Here is a 16182-nt window from a genome sequence, read left to right as displayed (position 1 = left end):
ATACAAATCCTATCTCAATGATCACTGTTTTAAGTGCCTAAGGGTCCCTTGCAGCAGAACCAACTTGGCAAAAGGGTCCAGGGCTCTTCCAAGCACTCGATGGATTTGGATTCTGCATGTGGTGAGATGATGGCAAAATAGGAGCCTCTCTCTAACATGGCTGAGTGCAAGAAACAGAAAAGAAGAACGAGCAGGAAGAGGGAGACTTGTCTGTTCTCCTTACAGAGTAATGCTGAAAACGGGAGGGACCTCAGGTTCCTGAGCACCGTCTCCCTAGGTGCCTGTATTGTTACAATAAAATTTGCTTGGCCTCTCTCAAACCATAACAGGCCTCTTTCTCAAACAGGAAAGAGAGATTCGTTTCTCTTCAAAGATAGTTTGTACAAAGGTGAAAATCTTAAAATTTACACTCGGAAAGCAGCAGACTTTTAAGTGCTTATTCAGTCATTCCTACGGTATGGGAGTTGAGAGTGCCATCTCCGTGTGTAGGTGCTGACTGGTGAGAAGGTGTCAGTGGATGGACCCCAGACACAGACCCCTGTGCAAAGCGAGGTGTATGATAGGTGTAGCCTCAGTTGCCCCTCAGAAAGAGATGTCCTTGACTAATAAGAGGCAGTTTTTGTGAACTGCTGATCATGTCTTGGAGTCAGAGACCTTGAGATCCAGAGACAAGTGAAGTTCAGCCTCATGGGGCTGATTGCAGCCCTGCATTTACCTGCAAGAGCCTTGCCCAAGAAAATGGGCTTCTGGTGCAGCTTCACTGAGGAACTGATGTTACTGAGTTCTGTGGGAAAAGAGTTTAACTCTGCCTGAAAAGACTGGCCACATAGGCCAGGTCATGATTCAGTGTTTCAAAATGTTTTGTGTTTTCATTAGGATGAGCTCAATAGGGAAAAAAAGAAAAAGAAAAAGAAAAATGGGGACATATTTGGTAGTTGAAATTCTTGTTAGATGACCTGAAGTTTACGATTTTATAATTTCATACAGCTGCTTTATATTTGAGAAGAATGGCTAAGAGCAGCACAGCATGTGAAATACTTTAGAAACAGATTTTAATTATAACTTGAGAAGGAATTCTTGGAACAAATGACTCTGTCGTAACAAAAAAGAGAAATATTTCTGTATTTTTTGGTGAAAAAAAATCTTTGTTTATTTTCTTCTCATATGGTCTTCATCACAATGAAACTTTTTGTTTGCTTAAAATTCGTATTGTTTCATGAATGGACCCCGTAGAGTGAAATGTCTCAGTTTCAGGAATTAACTTTATAGTTTTACCTTGTTATATTAATAGAAATCTAACAAAGGTCAAATTTTCATAAGCCATCAAATCAGATGAGATAAAAGTCTTACATGAAAGGAATATATGCTTAAATAATCATAGTCACAATATTGAATTTTAAAGGACTTAATTCATAGAGGGAAAATATATTTTGGCCTTTTTATATTTTGGTTTGCACAAAATGAAAAAAGCTCAAACTTAGGGGTATAAAAACTGGCTAAAGATTTTTTGAGAGTGAATCTACAGGTGAGAAAAAAAAAACAGCATGAAGAGTGTTGTGAATTAAAGGAGTATTTTTTAAATCAGTATTTAGATTTGTAAAGCCAGCACAGCCATTTCAGTCAACTTGCTTGCTTGGAGTACATAACACCACTGACATTTTCTCAGACTGCAGCAAATGTGAGGACTTGGGGATGTAGAGATCATGTCTGCTCTTAAAGTTTCTGTAATCATGAATCTGGGTTATGAAAAGAGTTGAAATGACTTAAAACTTGTAAGATAAAACAAAATTAAAGTATATTAGTATTAATCAGCTTCCTAGGGTGTACCACTGGTGTTTATTTTCCTCATGTGCATTTATAAGAGAAGATAACACAATTTTTCCTGTAGAGAAGTGTTGGGTAGGCAAAACTGTCATTTTCACAAGAAAGAATATATGGTTATGGCAGTCACTGTGTTAAGGGCAATACATCATATGAATGCTGGGAAAACACATTGTTGATAAATGTAAAGTTTTAGTACCTTCCAAGCCACCTCAGAAAAAAGAAAATAGTGTGTTATTTTTAAAAGAGTTTGCTCAGCTTTTTAGTGGTATCACTGTCTTTAAAAAAAAAAAAAAAAGTATTTTAGTATTTGATGTGGACTTGAGGTCTTTGTGGTGGAGAGCTTGGGTTAAGAAGTAAGCACCCAAAGTTTGCAGATGTTTAGTGGCAAGGATTTGTTTTGTCTGAAATGTAGAAAATTTCAACCACATGGTGCTTGATCACCCAATTTCAATGCTCAAATTTTAATACTAGTTCGTGAATTTTCTTCCCACCTAATTCTTGTTGTCTGTAACTCATCTAATGCCATTGATGTCACTGCCTACTTATGTTAATGTAACTGCAAGTTTTGTGTTAAAAAATATTTGTGTGTCTTACTTGTGTTAAAAGCTTCAAAAAAGCCCTGAAGTCTAAACTGGACAGATGAACAGGGAGTATGTAATATTGTTTCATTCTTATTTGTACAAAATTGTCTCCTTTATAAATTTATACTTACTAAAAACATGTTCCTGAGAAGTTGATAGATTGTTGGCTCTTAGATTTATTTCATCTCTGTGAGGTGAGGAAAGTCCTGTTGATCAGAGAAATGCTCTTGGGAGGTTTCTTTGCTGGTGAATTTGTGGAATGGCAAAGGGTATGGAGTGAGGAGAAAATTATTTCACTAATGCAACTGTTTCCTGTAGACAGCAATTACATTACAGGTCTGTGAACTTCAGTCAGCTCCCCAAAAGCATTTGAACTGTGAGCTCAATATAGCATTTGTCTCACCATCCTTTACTATTGTGTTTCCAAGATCTCTGGTAGAGACTTTTGAAAATGAAATACTTTTTTTTTTTCTTTATGAGAGAAAGATCAAATGCAATTATTTGATCATTTTCTCACCAATTTACAGTCTCCATGCCATCAGAGAGTTCATTACGTCGGAGCATACATAGGAGTTTGCCTTTTTTTTCTGACTTTAAGCTATGATTCTAGCTGTGCTGTTAAAAGCTGCTCCATATGTAGCTATTTTACAGCTCTTTTGTCAACTCATTGTTTGATGTCACATTTACTAGGAGTTCTCTGTTTGAACTTAATTTATGAGCTTATTTTGGAGTAAATCATTATATTTTCTTTGCTCTTTACAGATCAAAGGGTAGCTTAATGCTGCCTTCAAGGATTGTGGGTTTTCCCTAAACAGTAACAGGACATAGTAACAATACAGAAAATCTGTATAATGGTTTCTACACTCATCTGGGACAATAAAGAAAAATGCTTTTTCAAAGGAAAAATCTAGTCAGCTGTGGGTAGAACAGTATCCTGGGGTTATTATCTGTTGAACTAATGGCACTTCTACTAAGGAATGACGAGTGGGATGGTGACTTTCCCTCTGCTAGCTTCTGGGGTGCAGGTATTGTAGATGCTGTAAGCCTTTTTCTCATATAACCACCCAAAAGAAGTTCATGTTTCCCCTTCAAGCAGTTGTTTTTTAGTAGTATTTTTAAAAGTCACACAAGAATCCAAGCAAAATATGAAAGGGAGGTTTCTCTTTGTACCCACAGTCTGATCCTGGCATTAATGAACCGAGCAAAAATTAAGAGCCTCATCAAGCAACATCTTCCATCCTGGCCTACTGGTGGGAAATGCATCTTTGAGGTGCTCTGATTTAGATACTAGATGTCAAATACATTCTGTGGATCTAAAGGAACAGAGCAGGATATTTTTTTTTCCCTCACTTAACTGCCTGTCACTTCCCAATATGGTCAAATCTAGTATGCTGTGCTCTCAAACTCTCTGGTGGTGTTGGATGTCACTGACTGTGGTTTGACATCAAATGGGATTGTCCAACAAAGCTGGACTAGAAAAATGGGAATGAGAAACAAGTGGCATCAGCATGAAAATTATGCCTCTCAGTAATTAAAAGCATATGAACTGTGTTGACACTAAACATAGCCAATGTTATGGAATTCCAAAAATTGAATTACTTCAACTCTTTCCTGATCAGAGCAATACTTGAAATAGCCCAAAAATATAATGTTGGAAAAAAATAATTTTTTTCAGAGATACTAATTGTATGCACATCCTGTGGAAATCAAAAACCTCCTTGAATACTGAATATTTCAGTTACACAGGTTTAAAATTATGCTTTAGCAGCAAATGTTCTATGTATCACATCACATCTTGACGTTGAATCTAATGCTGTTCTATTTTGTCCTGAGAAGGAAATGGAGTTTGACTGATATTTTCTGCATAAACATACCCTGTTATTTTCTGACGTGGTCATATTCACCCGTCTGGCCAACACATTTGCTCACAGTCAGAAAGGGGTCTAGAATTGTGGTCTAGGTTTAACTATCTCTTTAGTATCTTTTATAGGTAGCTATGGGTTTTTATCCCCAGAGACCTCTCATTAAGGCAATCACCTGGGTATTTCAGTACTTCAAGATTTAAATATATATGGTTTTTTGTTTTGCAGTTTTACTTTGTCCTGCTAAACTTCTAATAGTCATATGGACTTAATATATTTTGCTGGTATTCAACTCCTTTGCACTGGCCTGGGGCAGTTCTAGCCTGTCTCTTGCAGAAAGCTATGGCACAGGAGCATCAGTCACCTCATCTGATAACACTTCTCATATGCTGACTCTGGAAGGAAGGCATTTTTTTGAGTTCAAATGCACTTTGCAGGGATATGCTAATCCAGTGCTAAAAAACTTTAAAAGGACAGTATTTTATTTATGATACTCTACATCAGCTTTTTGTCAACAGCTCATATAATTTTCAAATTACACTTCTGTGTGGATTTTAAATGACCTGCTCTCAGGAGATGTTTCATTTGCCAGCTGCCTGATAGAACACAGTACACATTTTCCATTGCCTTACTGAGTTCTGAAGGCCTTTAATGGGATGAAAGGGATTTAGACTACCAATGGTGGATTTACAAAAGGATAATGTCTGGCCCACTGATTTTTAGAAGTACTAATGTCCTTTTTGAATGAAAGGAGTAAGTTAACAAACAAATTATACCTAAGGAACTGAAACACTTTCTAAAATTATTTCTGGATAAAAATAACAATGCTTCTTTAGTAAACTATGTGAAAAGAATTTAGAGTGAAAAGATCTAGTTCAGCAAACACCTCCAGAAGAAATAATTATATTGCAGCTGTGAGAATGAAGTCAGCAAACTGAAACATTTAAGCTAGGTTTCATGTCACCTAACTTAGGCTGCCTAGCGGTTCTGAGTCAGATATGAAGAAATCATTTGGATAATAGAAGGAGATGACAGTAATTTATTCCACCTGTATTAGCTGAATTTATACAAGATTAATTAATTAATGTTTTGGGTTTGCCTGTGTGATTTACATACCAGTCAACCATAGCTGAATTTCAACCTGAGTTTTCATACTAAGTCCAAAATTAATTTTTTTAATATACCATTATATAGCAGATAAACAGCTATCTGTTACAAAACATGTCGGGCAAATGCAAAGTCTGTCAGCCACTCTGGATGCCCATGAAGTTTGATCTTACTTACTAAACAAGCAGTTTATTTTCAGTGCAGTTGTGGTTGAAATCAAAATAATGGCTCTGCCCATTTCACAGGAGTGGAGTAACCAGCAACAAAGTGAGGATGAAGAGAAGGATGTCATGCCTCTATTCCACTCCACTTAATAATGTAGAATGCTGCAAACACTGTAATTTGATCCATTAGTGGCCTTGCAGTTCCCACTCTCCGGTTCTGCTCCAGAAATACATCTATTTCAGTTCTGTTCCAAAAAGGGGTAATAATAATAGTATTTCCAGAGCTCAGTAAAAGCTAGAATGTCACTAAAGGGAGCATGAGAGTTACTGGAAAAAATTGCGATAAGGTTAGGGCGGGTTGCACAAAATTTTTAATGGGAATTCTACAAAACTTCAGGCTATTTTACCTAATGAGTGCAATTTTTTTTTTATATTTCAATCTTTAGTTTTACAACTTTCAGCTTTGTAACTGCGTGTTGCACATACCTAAGGTAATTTGCTATGACCTATTTTCATTCCATTCCAATCAAAATTGCACCACTTAGCTGAGTGCTAAAAGGGGATGCCTGAGGTATGCTTGCATTAAATCATCTGTTAATGTCAGGCCAAATCTGGTCTACTGGCTTGCAGGTGATGACAGCCCTCTGCAAGGGATACCTGTGTTCTGCACACTCATCAGAAATTTCTGTGTGCTACAACAGCAAAAGAGGCCTGAAATATTGACAGCTGATCTCAAGAAAGATCTCCAAAGACCTAAGATGAAGAACTAACAAAACAGTTGCAAATACACATCTTTGCTGTAACCAGCTCTGAAGTAATCATAGTCCCTAATTCAGCAGAACATTGATGTTTTGGCACGAGGCAGTAATGGGATGACTTGTTCTTGAAGTGAAATGAAATAATTGCAGATTCAGTCATGGTGTGAAAGAAATGTAACTTCTCCAAATTTCCTGGTATTCTAGCAAAATTTGGCTCCTCTCCCAGTCTAGGACAAAGCACCAGATAATCTTTTTTTTCCTCAGTTGGTTTTGATCTTTTTGATGTTTCCTTCATCTGGTTTTGGTTCTGTGATTCCTATCAGAGCTCATAAGTAGGTCCTAAGTATAAAGCAATTCAAAGTTCCTGATTTAGAAAACATCCAAGTGTGTATATGTCAGTCACAAGGGTCTAGTTTGCAAATGGGCCTTGAAACAGGGCTCCCTCCAGCCCAGCATCCTTGTCACACCTTTCCACCTTGTCCCATTAACTTTCTCCCTCTCCAATGCCCTGTCAGGTGGACAGAGCTGAGGTTTCAGAGTGAGCAGCTCTGCCTGCACTGAAAGCTTGGGTGTCATGCTCTGTGGCCATGAGTAGCAAACACTCAAAATGAGTTTGACAGGTCTGTCAGCGCTGTGGCACACTGTACTTTTACAGTCTAGCACTGTTGCTGTGTTTAGCACTGTTGCTCTAGCACTTTGAGTGCCAAATGAAATCAACAGCAGATTCAAGATGTATCAGCCATCTGTGTCTGGTATCTGTTCGTTCTCAAGTGGGAAAGAGCTTTCAGTGCAGAGCTGTAATGGGATGTAGTGGTGCTGGAAGGTCTCTGGGGAACATCTTGGTCAGTTAAATTAGTGTACCCCTTGCATAGCATTTGCTCCCCATTCCTTCCTCATGGCAAATGTTTGAGTGTCTTGGGAAGCCCGTTAATATGATAACTGGTTGCAGCATTGTTAAATATTGACCAGGAGTACTGAGCCAGCTTTGGTGTGAATGAGAAACTTAATAACTCATAAAGGGTTTTTCATGTCTTTAATTTACATTACACTGGATTGATAAATAAAGAAAAAAAAAGTGTTTGGTATGGCGTTCTTTCTGGTGGTGGGTTAAAATACACCAGCTGTGACACACCATTTACAGAGATGGCTGGGGTCACTGCATAGCACAACTGAAAATTATATTGACCCTATCAGTGCAATATACCCTTTGGTAGTCCCTGTGAGGGTTTCTTGGGTGTGTTGTAAGAGCTGCCTCACTGTGTTGGAGGAACATACAGAAACACATGGAGACAAAATGATTGATTCTTAGTCCTGCTATTTGTAATTTGATCTCTGCAGCAAGTGTTAGCCAATAATGTTTTGTTTTCTTTCCCTTACTCTCTTACTGACATTTTTTCATTGTCCTGGTTTTCCAAAATTTCAAATCTGGAATGCCCTGCTACCTGAGTCTGCTTTACTTAAGCCAAATGCCAGTCCATAGTATAAAGTGATATGAGTGAGGTCTGAACTCAATCCAAACTCAACTCAGTATGTTGCCAAACTGAAGCTTTCATACCCTGTCAAATGCAAACACTGAGTTAAATCTTCATTGCTGTCCATTAGACTCTGGGTCTGGCACAGAGATTGCTCCAGACATCTTGAGAACAGAGACCTCCTTACAGGTTAAATGTACAGAGTTTTGGTGTGTCACTCAGAGAGGAAATAGGATTTAACAGATTGCAGTAATTGTGATTTACTGATAAAGAATGCCTGAGAACAATGGTCAGTCAGAAAAGTTGATTTACTCTCTGTGTGTTTGTCAGTCAGAGAAAGATTATGTCTTCTACTTGGGTTACCTTAGTATAGGATACCTCTCTGACGTGCACTTTCTCAAAAGAACAAATCTCTTTATTTCAGTTTATATATTGTTATTTTCTGATGTTTGAAATAGCTGTTCCTTTTAAATAAGCTTGGAGGATTTATTGCCACGAAGCCAACCCAAACACTGAGCATTGATTTTTTATATTATTAGTGAACTGTATGGCCAGTCAGGCTATGTTGATAAGCACTGAGAGCTCTAAGATACTCCTAAGTTTTGCACTGTGAAGGATTGAAAAGTCTGTGACTCTCCCCTGATTTTTCCCTTGTTTCTCATGCTGGGAGATGTATTATTTCAGAAATTTTAGAAAAGGCAAGGAATGTGACTTTGCAACTTTGAAGTTCTGAAACATGGACATTTTTCCTTACTTTGGGTGTAACAAACTAAGTATACCGTTCTGTCTCTCTATCTGTCACTCTCTCTGTGTGTGGGTATTGAGTTTTAGTTCGGGATAGCTTCATGGAGAGGAATTTTTAGAGGAATCAGAAGGGACAAGCTGAACAACATCACAAATTAAATAACTGAGATTAATGTTCCTGACAGAGGTGAGAAAAGCCATGCCTTTGCAAGGAAGAATGTATTCCTTGAAGTACCAGATTGCTAAGAATTGTTTATTCTAGTCAGAACCTGATTGTAGTATAAGAAGTAAGGCAGGTCAGTTAAGGCAGAAAAAAGAGAAAGCAAAGTGGCCAAGATACATAAAAGAAATACTGTGATGCATAAGAAAGAAGTTGTTTGTTTTGCCTTGGCTTTTTCTCCCTGGAAATGGAGATAACTTCCACTCCCAATAGGTTTTGATCAGTAAGTGATTGCTTCAGGAACAAGCAGCTGACCTGTGCTCTGCTGAAGCAGTGTTAGATACTCCAGATTTAGCTGTTATCTGAGCTACACATAAGTGTATGAATCATGGGAAGCCAAGGACATGGATTTTTCCTCATGCATTCTGTAATTGAAAAGCCTCATTTTGTTTCTTGAGGGCTGTAATCTACAACATGAAGTCTTGTGGTGGGCTTTTGGATTGAAATCTCAGAAATGTATAGGAGATTTGGCAGATTTTTGAAGACTTTGTAACAAATCTAAAAGGAAACAACCAGCCAACTCCCAGCTGATAGACTATGGGGATTTCACCTGTTACCACCTGATAACTCTCTGTGAAGGATTGTCATATCAGAATTTCTCTACACTGTAAATGATGAGATCTTCCAACACCACTATCACCATTTTCCTCTCTCTGCCCTTTCTGAGGACAGAAAGCAAGCATAACAAAGGTTAGATGTAGTACACTTCATATGTGCATCACTGCTTTTTTCATATCTGAGTTTGAAAGGGAGAAAAGACATTGTTTCCTAAGACATTAATCAAACCTCAGTACACCTGAAGGTTTTTAGGCTCCTGATGGGATTTTGAGAAAAATCTCACAGCTCAGAATTCACAGGACCACTTAGACTTCTGTTGTGTTTGTGTACTTAAATACCTTTTAGATCCGGTTTAATATAATTTGAATTCTTAGTCTCATATTTAAAATTGCAAGTAGTCGCAAATGAGATGGTGTTTCACTACCTCACTGGTATATTGAGATGCAACTGCATACTGAGAAAATATCAAAACCAGAGAGGTTTACAAGTGCTTCACAGTGAACTACTCTTGATGTCTTGATCTCAGAATTTTCTTCAGTTATACCCTGACATAAAAAGCAATTCCAAGTTGCTACTTCTGTGTGTGAAACTTTTCACATAATAGATTAAGTACCTTTAGACAGAAAAGGATGAAGCAGTTTCTATAACTCTACAGTGATCAAAATTCAGTATTGTTAATATAAACAGTTTTATGGTAATAAAAGGAGATTTGCAAGCAAGAGGATGTTTAGTTCTAAGCTCATTTAATTCTACGAGGTGTTAGACTTCTGATACTTCACGAGCCATTAAAGAGAGCTATGGTTCCCATAAACTGACTTTCTGTCTCTTTTACCTGGAAGGCATTTTGTTCAATAAATTTCAGAATCAATATTTTTAGACCCAGGATAATTGCCACTTTAAATGGCTAATCTTTGCTTGGAAGTTGTCTGACATGTTATATTCAAAGCCAGCAGGAAAGAAACAGTTTTGCTGTTGAAGACAGATGCTTCTGGTAAATGTTAAGGAATATTTGGATGAGTAACATAAATAATAGACTAATCAAAGTATTGTCTAACCATTAAAAAAACCCCAACAGAAAACAACAAAAAACAGGAAAGCAAACAAACAAAAATAAACAAACCAAACCATTTCCTACTGCATATACGTTTGTTAATGTTAACTTCTGTTAGAATTTATGAGAAATTTAGAAAGAGGTTTTTGTTTTCATCTTACGGTTAGTGCTCTCACAAATTAGAATTTGTCAATTTGTAGGATGAGATACACTCTTAAATGAGTACATCTTTAAAATAGAGGTGTGCACTTCCTGTTCTGGACAATTGCTCCCTTGGTAAAAGTGCAATTTTCAAATCTCATTTTCATATTTGCCAAATCACAGAATCATAGAATCATAGAATTGGCTGGGTTGGAAGGGACCTCAGAGATCATCAAGTCCAACCCTTGATCCACTGCCACTGCAGTTCCCAGCCCATGGCAGTCAGTGCCACATCCAGGCTCTTTTGAAATATCTCCAGACACAGAGAATCCACTACTTCCCTGGGCAGCCCATTCCAATGGCTGATCACTCTCTCCAGAAAGAAATTCTTTCTAATCTCCAACCTAAACCTCCCCTGGCACAACTTGAGACCCTTTGTGCCCTCTTGTCTTGCTGAGAGTTGCCTGGGAAAAGAGCCCAACCCCCCCCCTGGCTCCGACCTCCTTTCAGGGAGTTGAAGAGAGTGATGAACTTAACTTGTTTTCTCTTTTAAGAAGAATGAATATTAGTAATCTAATATTAAATAGAACAAACCTGGGACTTTCCGTGTTTATGCAGTATAATGCAGTGGTTTTCTACATAAAGTATTTTATTAGTACCTTGTTGATAACTGACCAGTAGATTGTCAGGGAAAAAAAATTTTAAAAAAGCCCAACCAAACAAAAACCAAACACAAAACCACTTCTTATAAAACTAGATATTTAAAAAAAAAAGGAATTGGATCCTGTTTCTCTTTTAAGGCTATGAAAATGTTACTTGCTAATTATTTCCAATGTGCTGATCTGTCTTGGAGTTGAACACTAAGAAACTTTAACCATCTAGCTTGGGGTAGGGCTGTATACTTGCAACCACTTCCATTCTTCTCCACTCTTTCTAAAAACACTTTAGTTTTGTGTGATTGCATGAGGGAGACTACAGCATCAATCTGAATATTTGAGGTTAAAGGAAAAGTTGCAGTTCTCTTGAATGGCAATTTGAACATGCTCCGTTGTAGGATCTTTAACATGCAGACAAAAAAACCCATAACATGAAAAGATCTGCAGTTTCACAGTCATTTATTTATGCCTCTACCAGGTTGCCACAGTCAAGGCTGCTCCATCAGAACTGTTCCATGTATGTTCTTTGGGCTCCACTGGTGCTTGTTAAAAGGTGCTGTGACAGCCTGGTAGCAGCACAGTCTCTTCATGGAAACAGTCACTCCATCAGCAGTCATTGTCATCTGCTGTGTTGTCTCTGAGCTTCCGAGCCTCTGTGTAGAGTGCTTTGGCTTTTTTTCCCCTCTGGACAGGAAAGCAGGGCCTCTGCATGTGTTTAACCCCACATTTTGACAGGATACTAAAGTTTCTGCTTTTAATTGACTGCGTTTTTACAGGAGAGTGTGTCCCAGATGTGATTGCACTGAAATGAAAGAGCACCAGTGTTGGGCTTGAATGTTTCCCATCCAGTTACCAATTGCCCCTTCATTTTATTTTGAAAGTTTTTTTTCACTTGAGTACAGGGTTTCCAAATTATTCTGGTAATCCTGGATTTTTTCCCTTGTTTTTACAGCTGACCTGTAACTGTTTCACCATCAGTAATGGAGAGATGCAGGATGTTGGTGTTGGCCTGTATCCCAGGTACTGTGGATTCACATTCACAGGCAAAATCTATGTGATTTTTTTTTCTTCTTACCTAGGTAGCTGTAAGGGGCCATCAAGCAGCAGGTAATACATCCAAATGAAAAATTGGGAAATGCAAATAAATTAAAGGAGAATAAAAACTATGATCAAGTTAAAAACATTCTTAGTCCTAAGAGTTAAAACAGTTTAAATAAGAAATGTCTTTATATTTTATTTTTATGGAGCTGTTAGATTGTTTCTAAGTAAGAATAAATGTTGACATCAAGAATGTGTGACTGGGATTAGTAGAAGGAAGCATGAAGCATTGCTTTAAAATACAGATTTTTTACAGCTAAGAGCCTTCTGAACTGGCAATTATAAGATGATTGAACACATATATTAGTAAATTACCATAACTAAGAAACCAGTAAGGTGAAAAGATAAGCCCCTTGAGAGATGGATGTTAATATTTGAATTATTTTTATTTGTATTAGGTAAGGAGTGTGTACAGGGAAGGTTTTCCCTTCAAAGAATTAGTTACCCGTAATTATTAATGTGGAAAATTAGTATGTATAATTCAAAATTACATCTTACCATCTCAATTTTTTTGCTAATGCATGTTTGAATTATGTTTTTAATACCTCGGTGGGCCTGTCACTGTTGTTTCTTTTTCTGCTAATGTCAGAAGTGTAAGATTTGACTCAGGAATCTTAATATCTTGAGAACTGCCTTGTAGTAAAGGTACTGGAAAGGCAGTTAGGAGGACATGGAAATTAGTGTTATGAAAAGTACAGAAGAGTCTTTGATTTCATAGCGGAGTAGAAACAAATCCTTTCATATACTTAGGAAAAATGGAACATTATTTTGGAGCATTAGTAGTAGTGAAATGTTTTCTCTTGGTTGAAAAATGCCTCTGACTGTGAAGAAAGTGGCTGTGTTCTGTGCTAAGGCACTGCCAAGGGACTCAAGAGGCTCTTTCCCATGTCCATTCAGAGCAATTTAAGGAATTCATATGCTTCCAGATGAAATTTTCATCAAACCCACTAATGTTTCAATCAGGTGAAATTTGATTAAAAGAGCTTCATCATCCCAATATATTTTAAAGTAGACAAAATTTGTTGTCCTTCTCTGCATCTCCTTGCCAGCAGCTTTGTGAGTACACCCAGGGATCTCACAAGAAGGGAACCTGGATACTTTCTCCCAGTGTACATTACTGGGTTCATGTGGGGATGAATCACAGGTATTTTATTGAGCCTAAAGGGATAGGAAAAGAGTCACCTCCTTTAATAGTCAAGAACTGAGTAAACATGGTTTGGTGCAGAGCTCTGACACTAAAAAACATCCTCTATTTTACCTGCAACAGGTGGGATTTTGAATTGCTGAATCAAGCAGATAAAGAAAGCAAATAAAGGCAGCCAGGAGCTGGATAAGCCAAAAATCCTTGCAGCCTGATGATGCCAAAATTTCAGTAGTTTGTTCCCACAGGAGAGGAGCCATGAGCCCTACATGTTCCATGGGACTGATGTTGGCTGTGCAGTCAGTTGTTTCTCATCTAATAAAGCATGGGACTCAAAAGCAGATCTTGCTGATGTTGTTTTTAACAGCTGTCTTTAAAGAAGAAGGCAGAGCATGTTTGTGTCAGGAGATCCACCAGCGTGTGTGTCTCTTTGGGGTGCAGCAGCTCCCCAGTCAGCTGTGCTTCTGCTGTCACACACCACAGCATCAGAGGCTGAACTGAAATATGTGTAAAACAGGCAATGGCTGCATCTCTCTCTTTAAATTGTACACATCAAGTACTGTTGTTTTAGAACACAGTATACTACCTTATTGACCTGATACAAAGTAGACGTTGGTTATGGGCCCCACTGAGCTGTGGTTCCACTGATAATCAGGGTAACCCATAAGCTCAGTGCCCTAAAACTGAGGAGAGTTGCAGGGATAAAATATTGCCCCAAGGCACTCACCTTTTGCTGTGAACTCTCCAGGTTCCCTGGTTCCCTGCTTGCCTGCTTTGCCATCTCCCCCGTGTCAGGCCTCTTGGAAAGTCCCTGGGAGGCCATCGCCTTCCTCCCACCCTGAGTACACAGAAGGCAAAAACAAATAAAAACATCCAGGGAGGGCTCCTACTAAGCAATTAATATAAATCTTCTAAGCATTCATTTTCTTCCCCTAGCCAAGAGCAGCTTATACACTGGGATTTTATTTGTTTCATAACTTAATTGCTTGATACTTTAAATACGATCATATTAACTACTTCTAAATGATTAAAAGGGAATGGCAGTGGAGGCACCTTTGTAAAGTTATTTCTCTCTCTTTTTTCCCTGTCGACCACCCCTCACAGCATGTCTTTGCTGAACCACAGCTGTGACCCAAACTGTGTGATTGTTTTTGAAGGATACCAGCTTTTACTTCGCTCCGTCCGAGAGATCCAGACTGGGGAAGAGGTAATTAACTTGTCCTCCCTTCCGTCAGAGACACCTGCAACAATGACATCTCCCTAAATAAATTCCAGACTGCAGGGCCACCAGCTTAATATTTTGATGATATATTGATGCCACTTTCTAGCACATAGCTATCAGGGGGGAAATGATAAATAGAATCATCCCTTCACACTGCCTGGGCCCTGTAATCATTACTTCCCATAAATCACTAGCACTGCTGATATTTTTTTTTTTTCCTCCTTTCCTCCTCTAGGAACTTCATTTTGTTTGTATTTGACCGTTTTTACCCTGATGGAAACATTTACAATATTTCTGTGTGGAATGCAGTGTTCACTAAGTTATTGTGACAGTAAGAATTTTGTCAGGCTGCAACCCTACTGTTGTAAACCTTTCGTTGACAGTGAAAGTAGCAAGGCAATGTTTATTTTCTTTTCTATTTCACTATAAAAAACTTCAACATACCATTTTTAGGAGATTTCTGATTTGATCAAATGTAATCTCAGCTTTTTTTTTTTTTATGACAGCATTTGTACCACTTTGAAAACAATCATTTGTGGCAAGGTAAACATTTCAAAGTAAATGTCTCTTTCAGAAAAGCAATTAGGAATTTGCTTACTAAGGCCTGCAAAGGTGTGTATATATGTAACTTTACATGCACCAGTGACCTATGCAGTCCTAGCATTTAAAAATCATGCCCTAATATAAATATGTCTCAAGCCTGTGCTTAAAACTGTGAAGATCAAGGGCATTTGTATTCTAATTTAGAAGTGGTATCTCTTCCTCCCTCTAAAGTGTTTTCCTCTGAAACAACTGCTACCACTTTTCATTTTGCATTGTGTGGTAGCTTTGGTACAACTTTTTTCCATGCTGACTTACTGCTTGCCTGCAGCACAGGTTAGCACAGTTTTCCTAATAGCCATGTGCTGAATTTAAATGCCCACGTATGCGAAACCACATCACCTATTCTGAGTTGAGCTTTTACTTATATTTCTGAGCTAATGGGAAAGAAAGTGCAGGCTAGGGAGAAGTCTGGTAGGGTTTTCTGAATGAGTAGAGTGTTCTGAGGTGAAGAACATAGTTTCAAGTCATGAGGCAAGAAGAAAAATAATTATGAGCGGTAGAAAACCTGCCATATCCTGCTCAAACTTACAGTAGGTTTAGATAGAATTAGATCCCTTATGTAATAATTAATAGAAAGTAAGCAAGCATTAAAGTTTATTAGAAATGAGAAGTTAAGTAGCAAATCATTCTTAGATTAGTAGGATGATGACTTTACTATCCATACAGGAACAAACTTGTTAGGGCTTCTGGACCTTTGCCAGGAAATTATCAACCAGTACAGTATGATGTGTTCACTAGGTGAGTGAGCAGTAAAAATATTTTTTGCACATTTCTAGTGCTTTAGATCAGAGGACTACACAAATTTATTAATATTGAAGGGTTGTTGACCACCTATGATCACAGGGAAAATGGAGGTACAGAGAGGTCATCTCACAATTGTAATAAGAGAGAGGCACCAGTAAACCTGATACTGGTTGTAAAATGGGGGATATCATTATATTGGATGTAGCTGCTGTGGTGTAATGCAGATTTATTCAGGA

The 16182-nt window shown here is 38.0% G+C and overlaps 1 protein-coding gene across 1 annotated transcript in view; it reads left to right on the top strand.

Annotated features, from left to right (window-relative positions):
- The window catches only part of SMYD3 (SET and MYND domain containing 3), a 362837-nt gene that overhangs the window by 271153 nt on the left and 75502 nt on the right, over positions 1–16182 (top strand). Inside the window, exons 6-7 of the mRNA XM_030448635.1 lie at positions 12091–12158; positions 14482–14584. Of these exons, the coding sequence (XP_030304495.1) occupies positions 12091–12158; positions 14482–14584 (171 nt within the window). The remainder of the gene's footprint in view (positions 1–12090; positions 12159–14481; positions 14585–16182) is intronic.

Source organism: Calypte anna, chromosome 3, assembly GCF_003957555.1.
Source record: "Calypte anna isolate BGI_N300 chromosome 3, bCalAnn1_v1.p, whole genome shotgun sequence".
NCBI lineage: Eukaryota > Metazoa > Chordata > Aves > Apodiformes > Trochilidae > Calypte > Calypte anna.
Note: the sequence above shows the minus strand (reverse complement) of the source record. Positions and strands in the feature narration are given on the sequence as shown.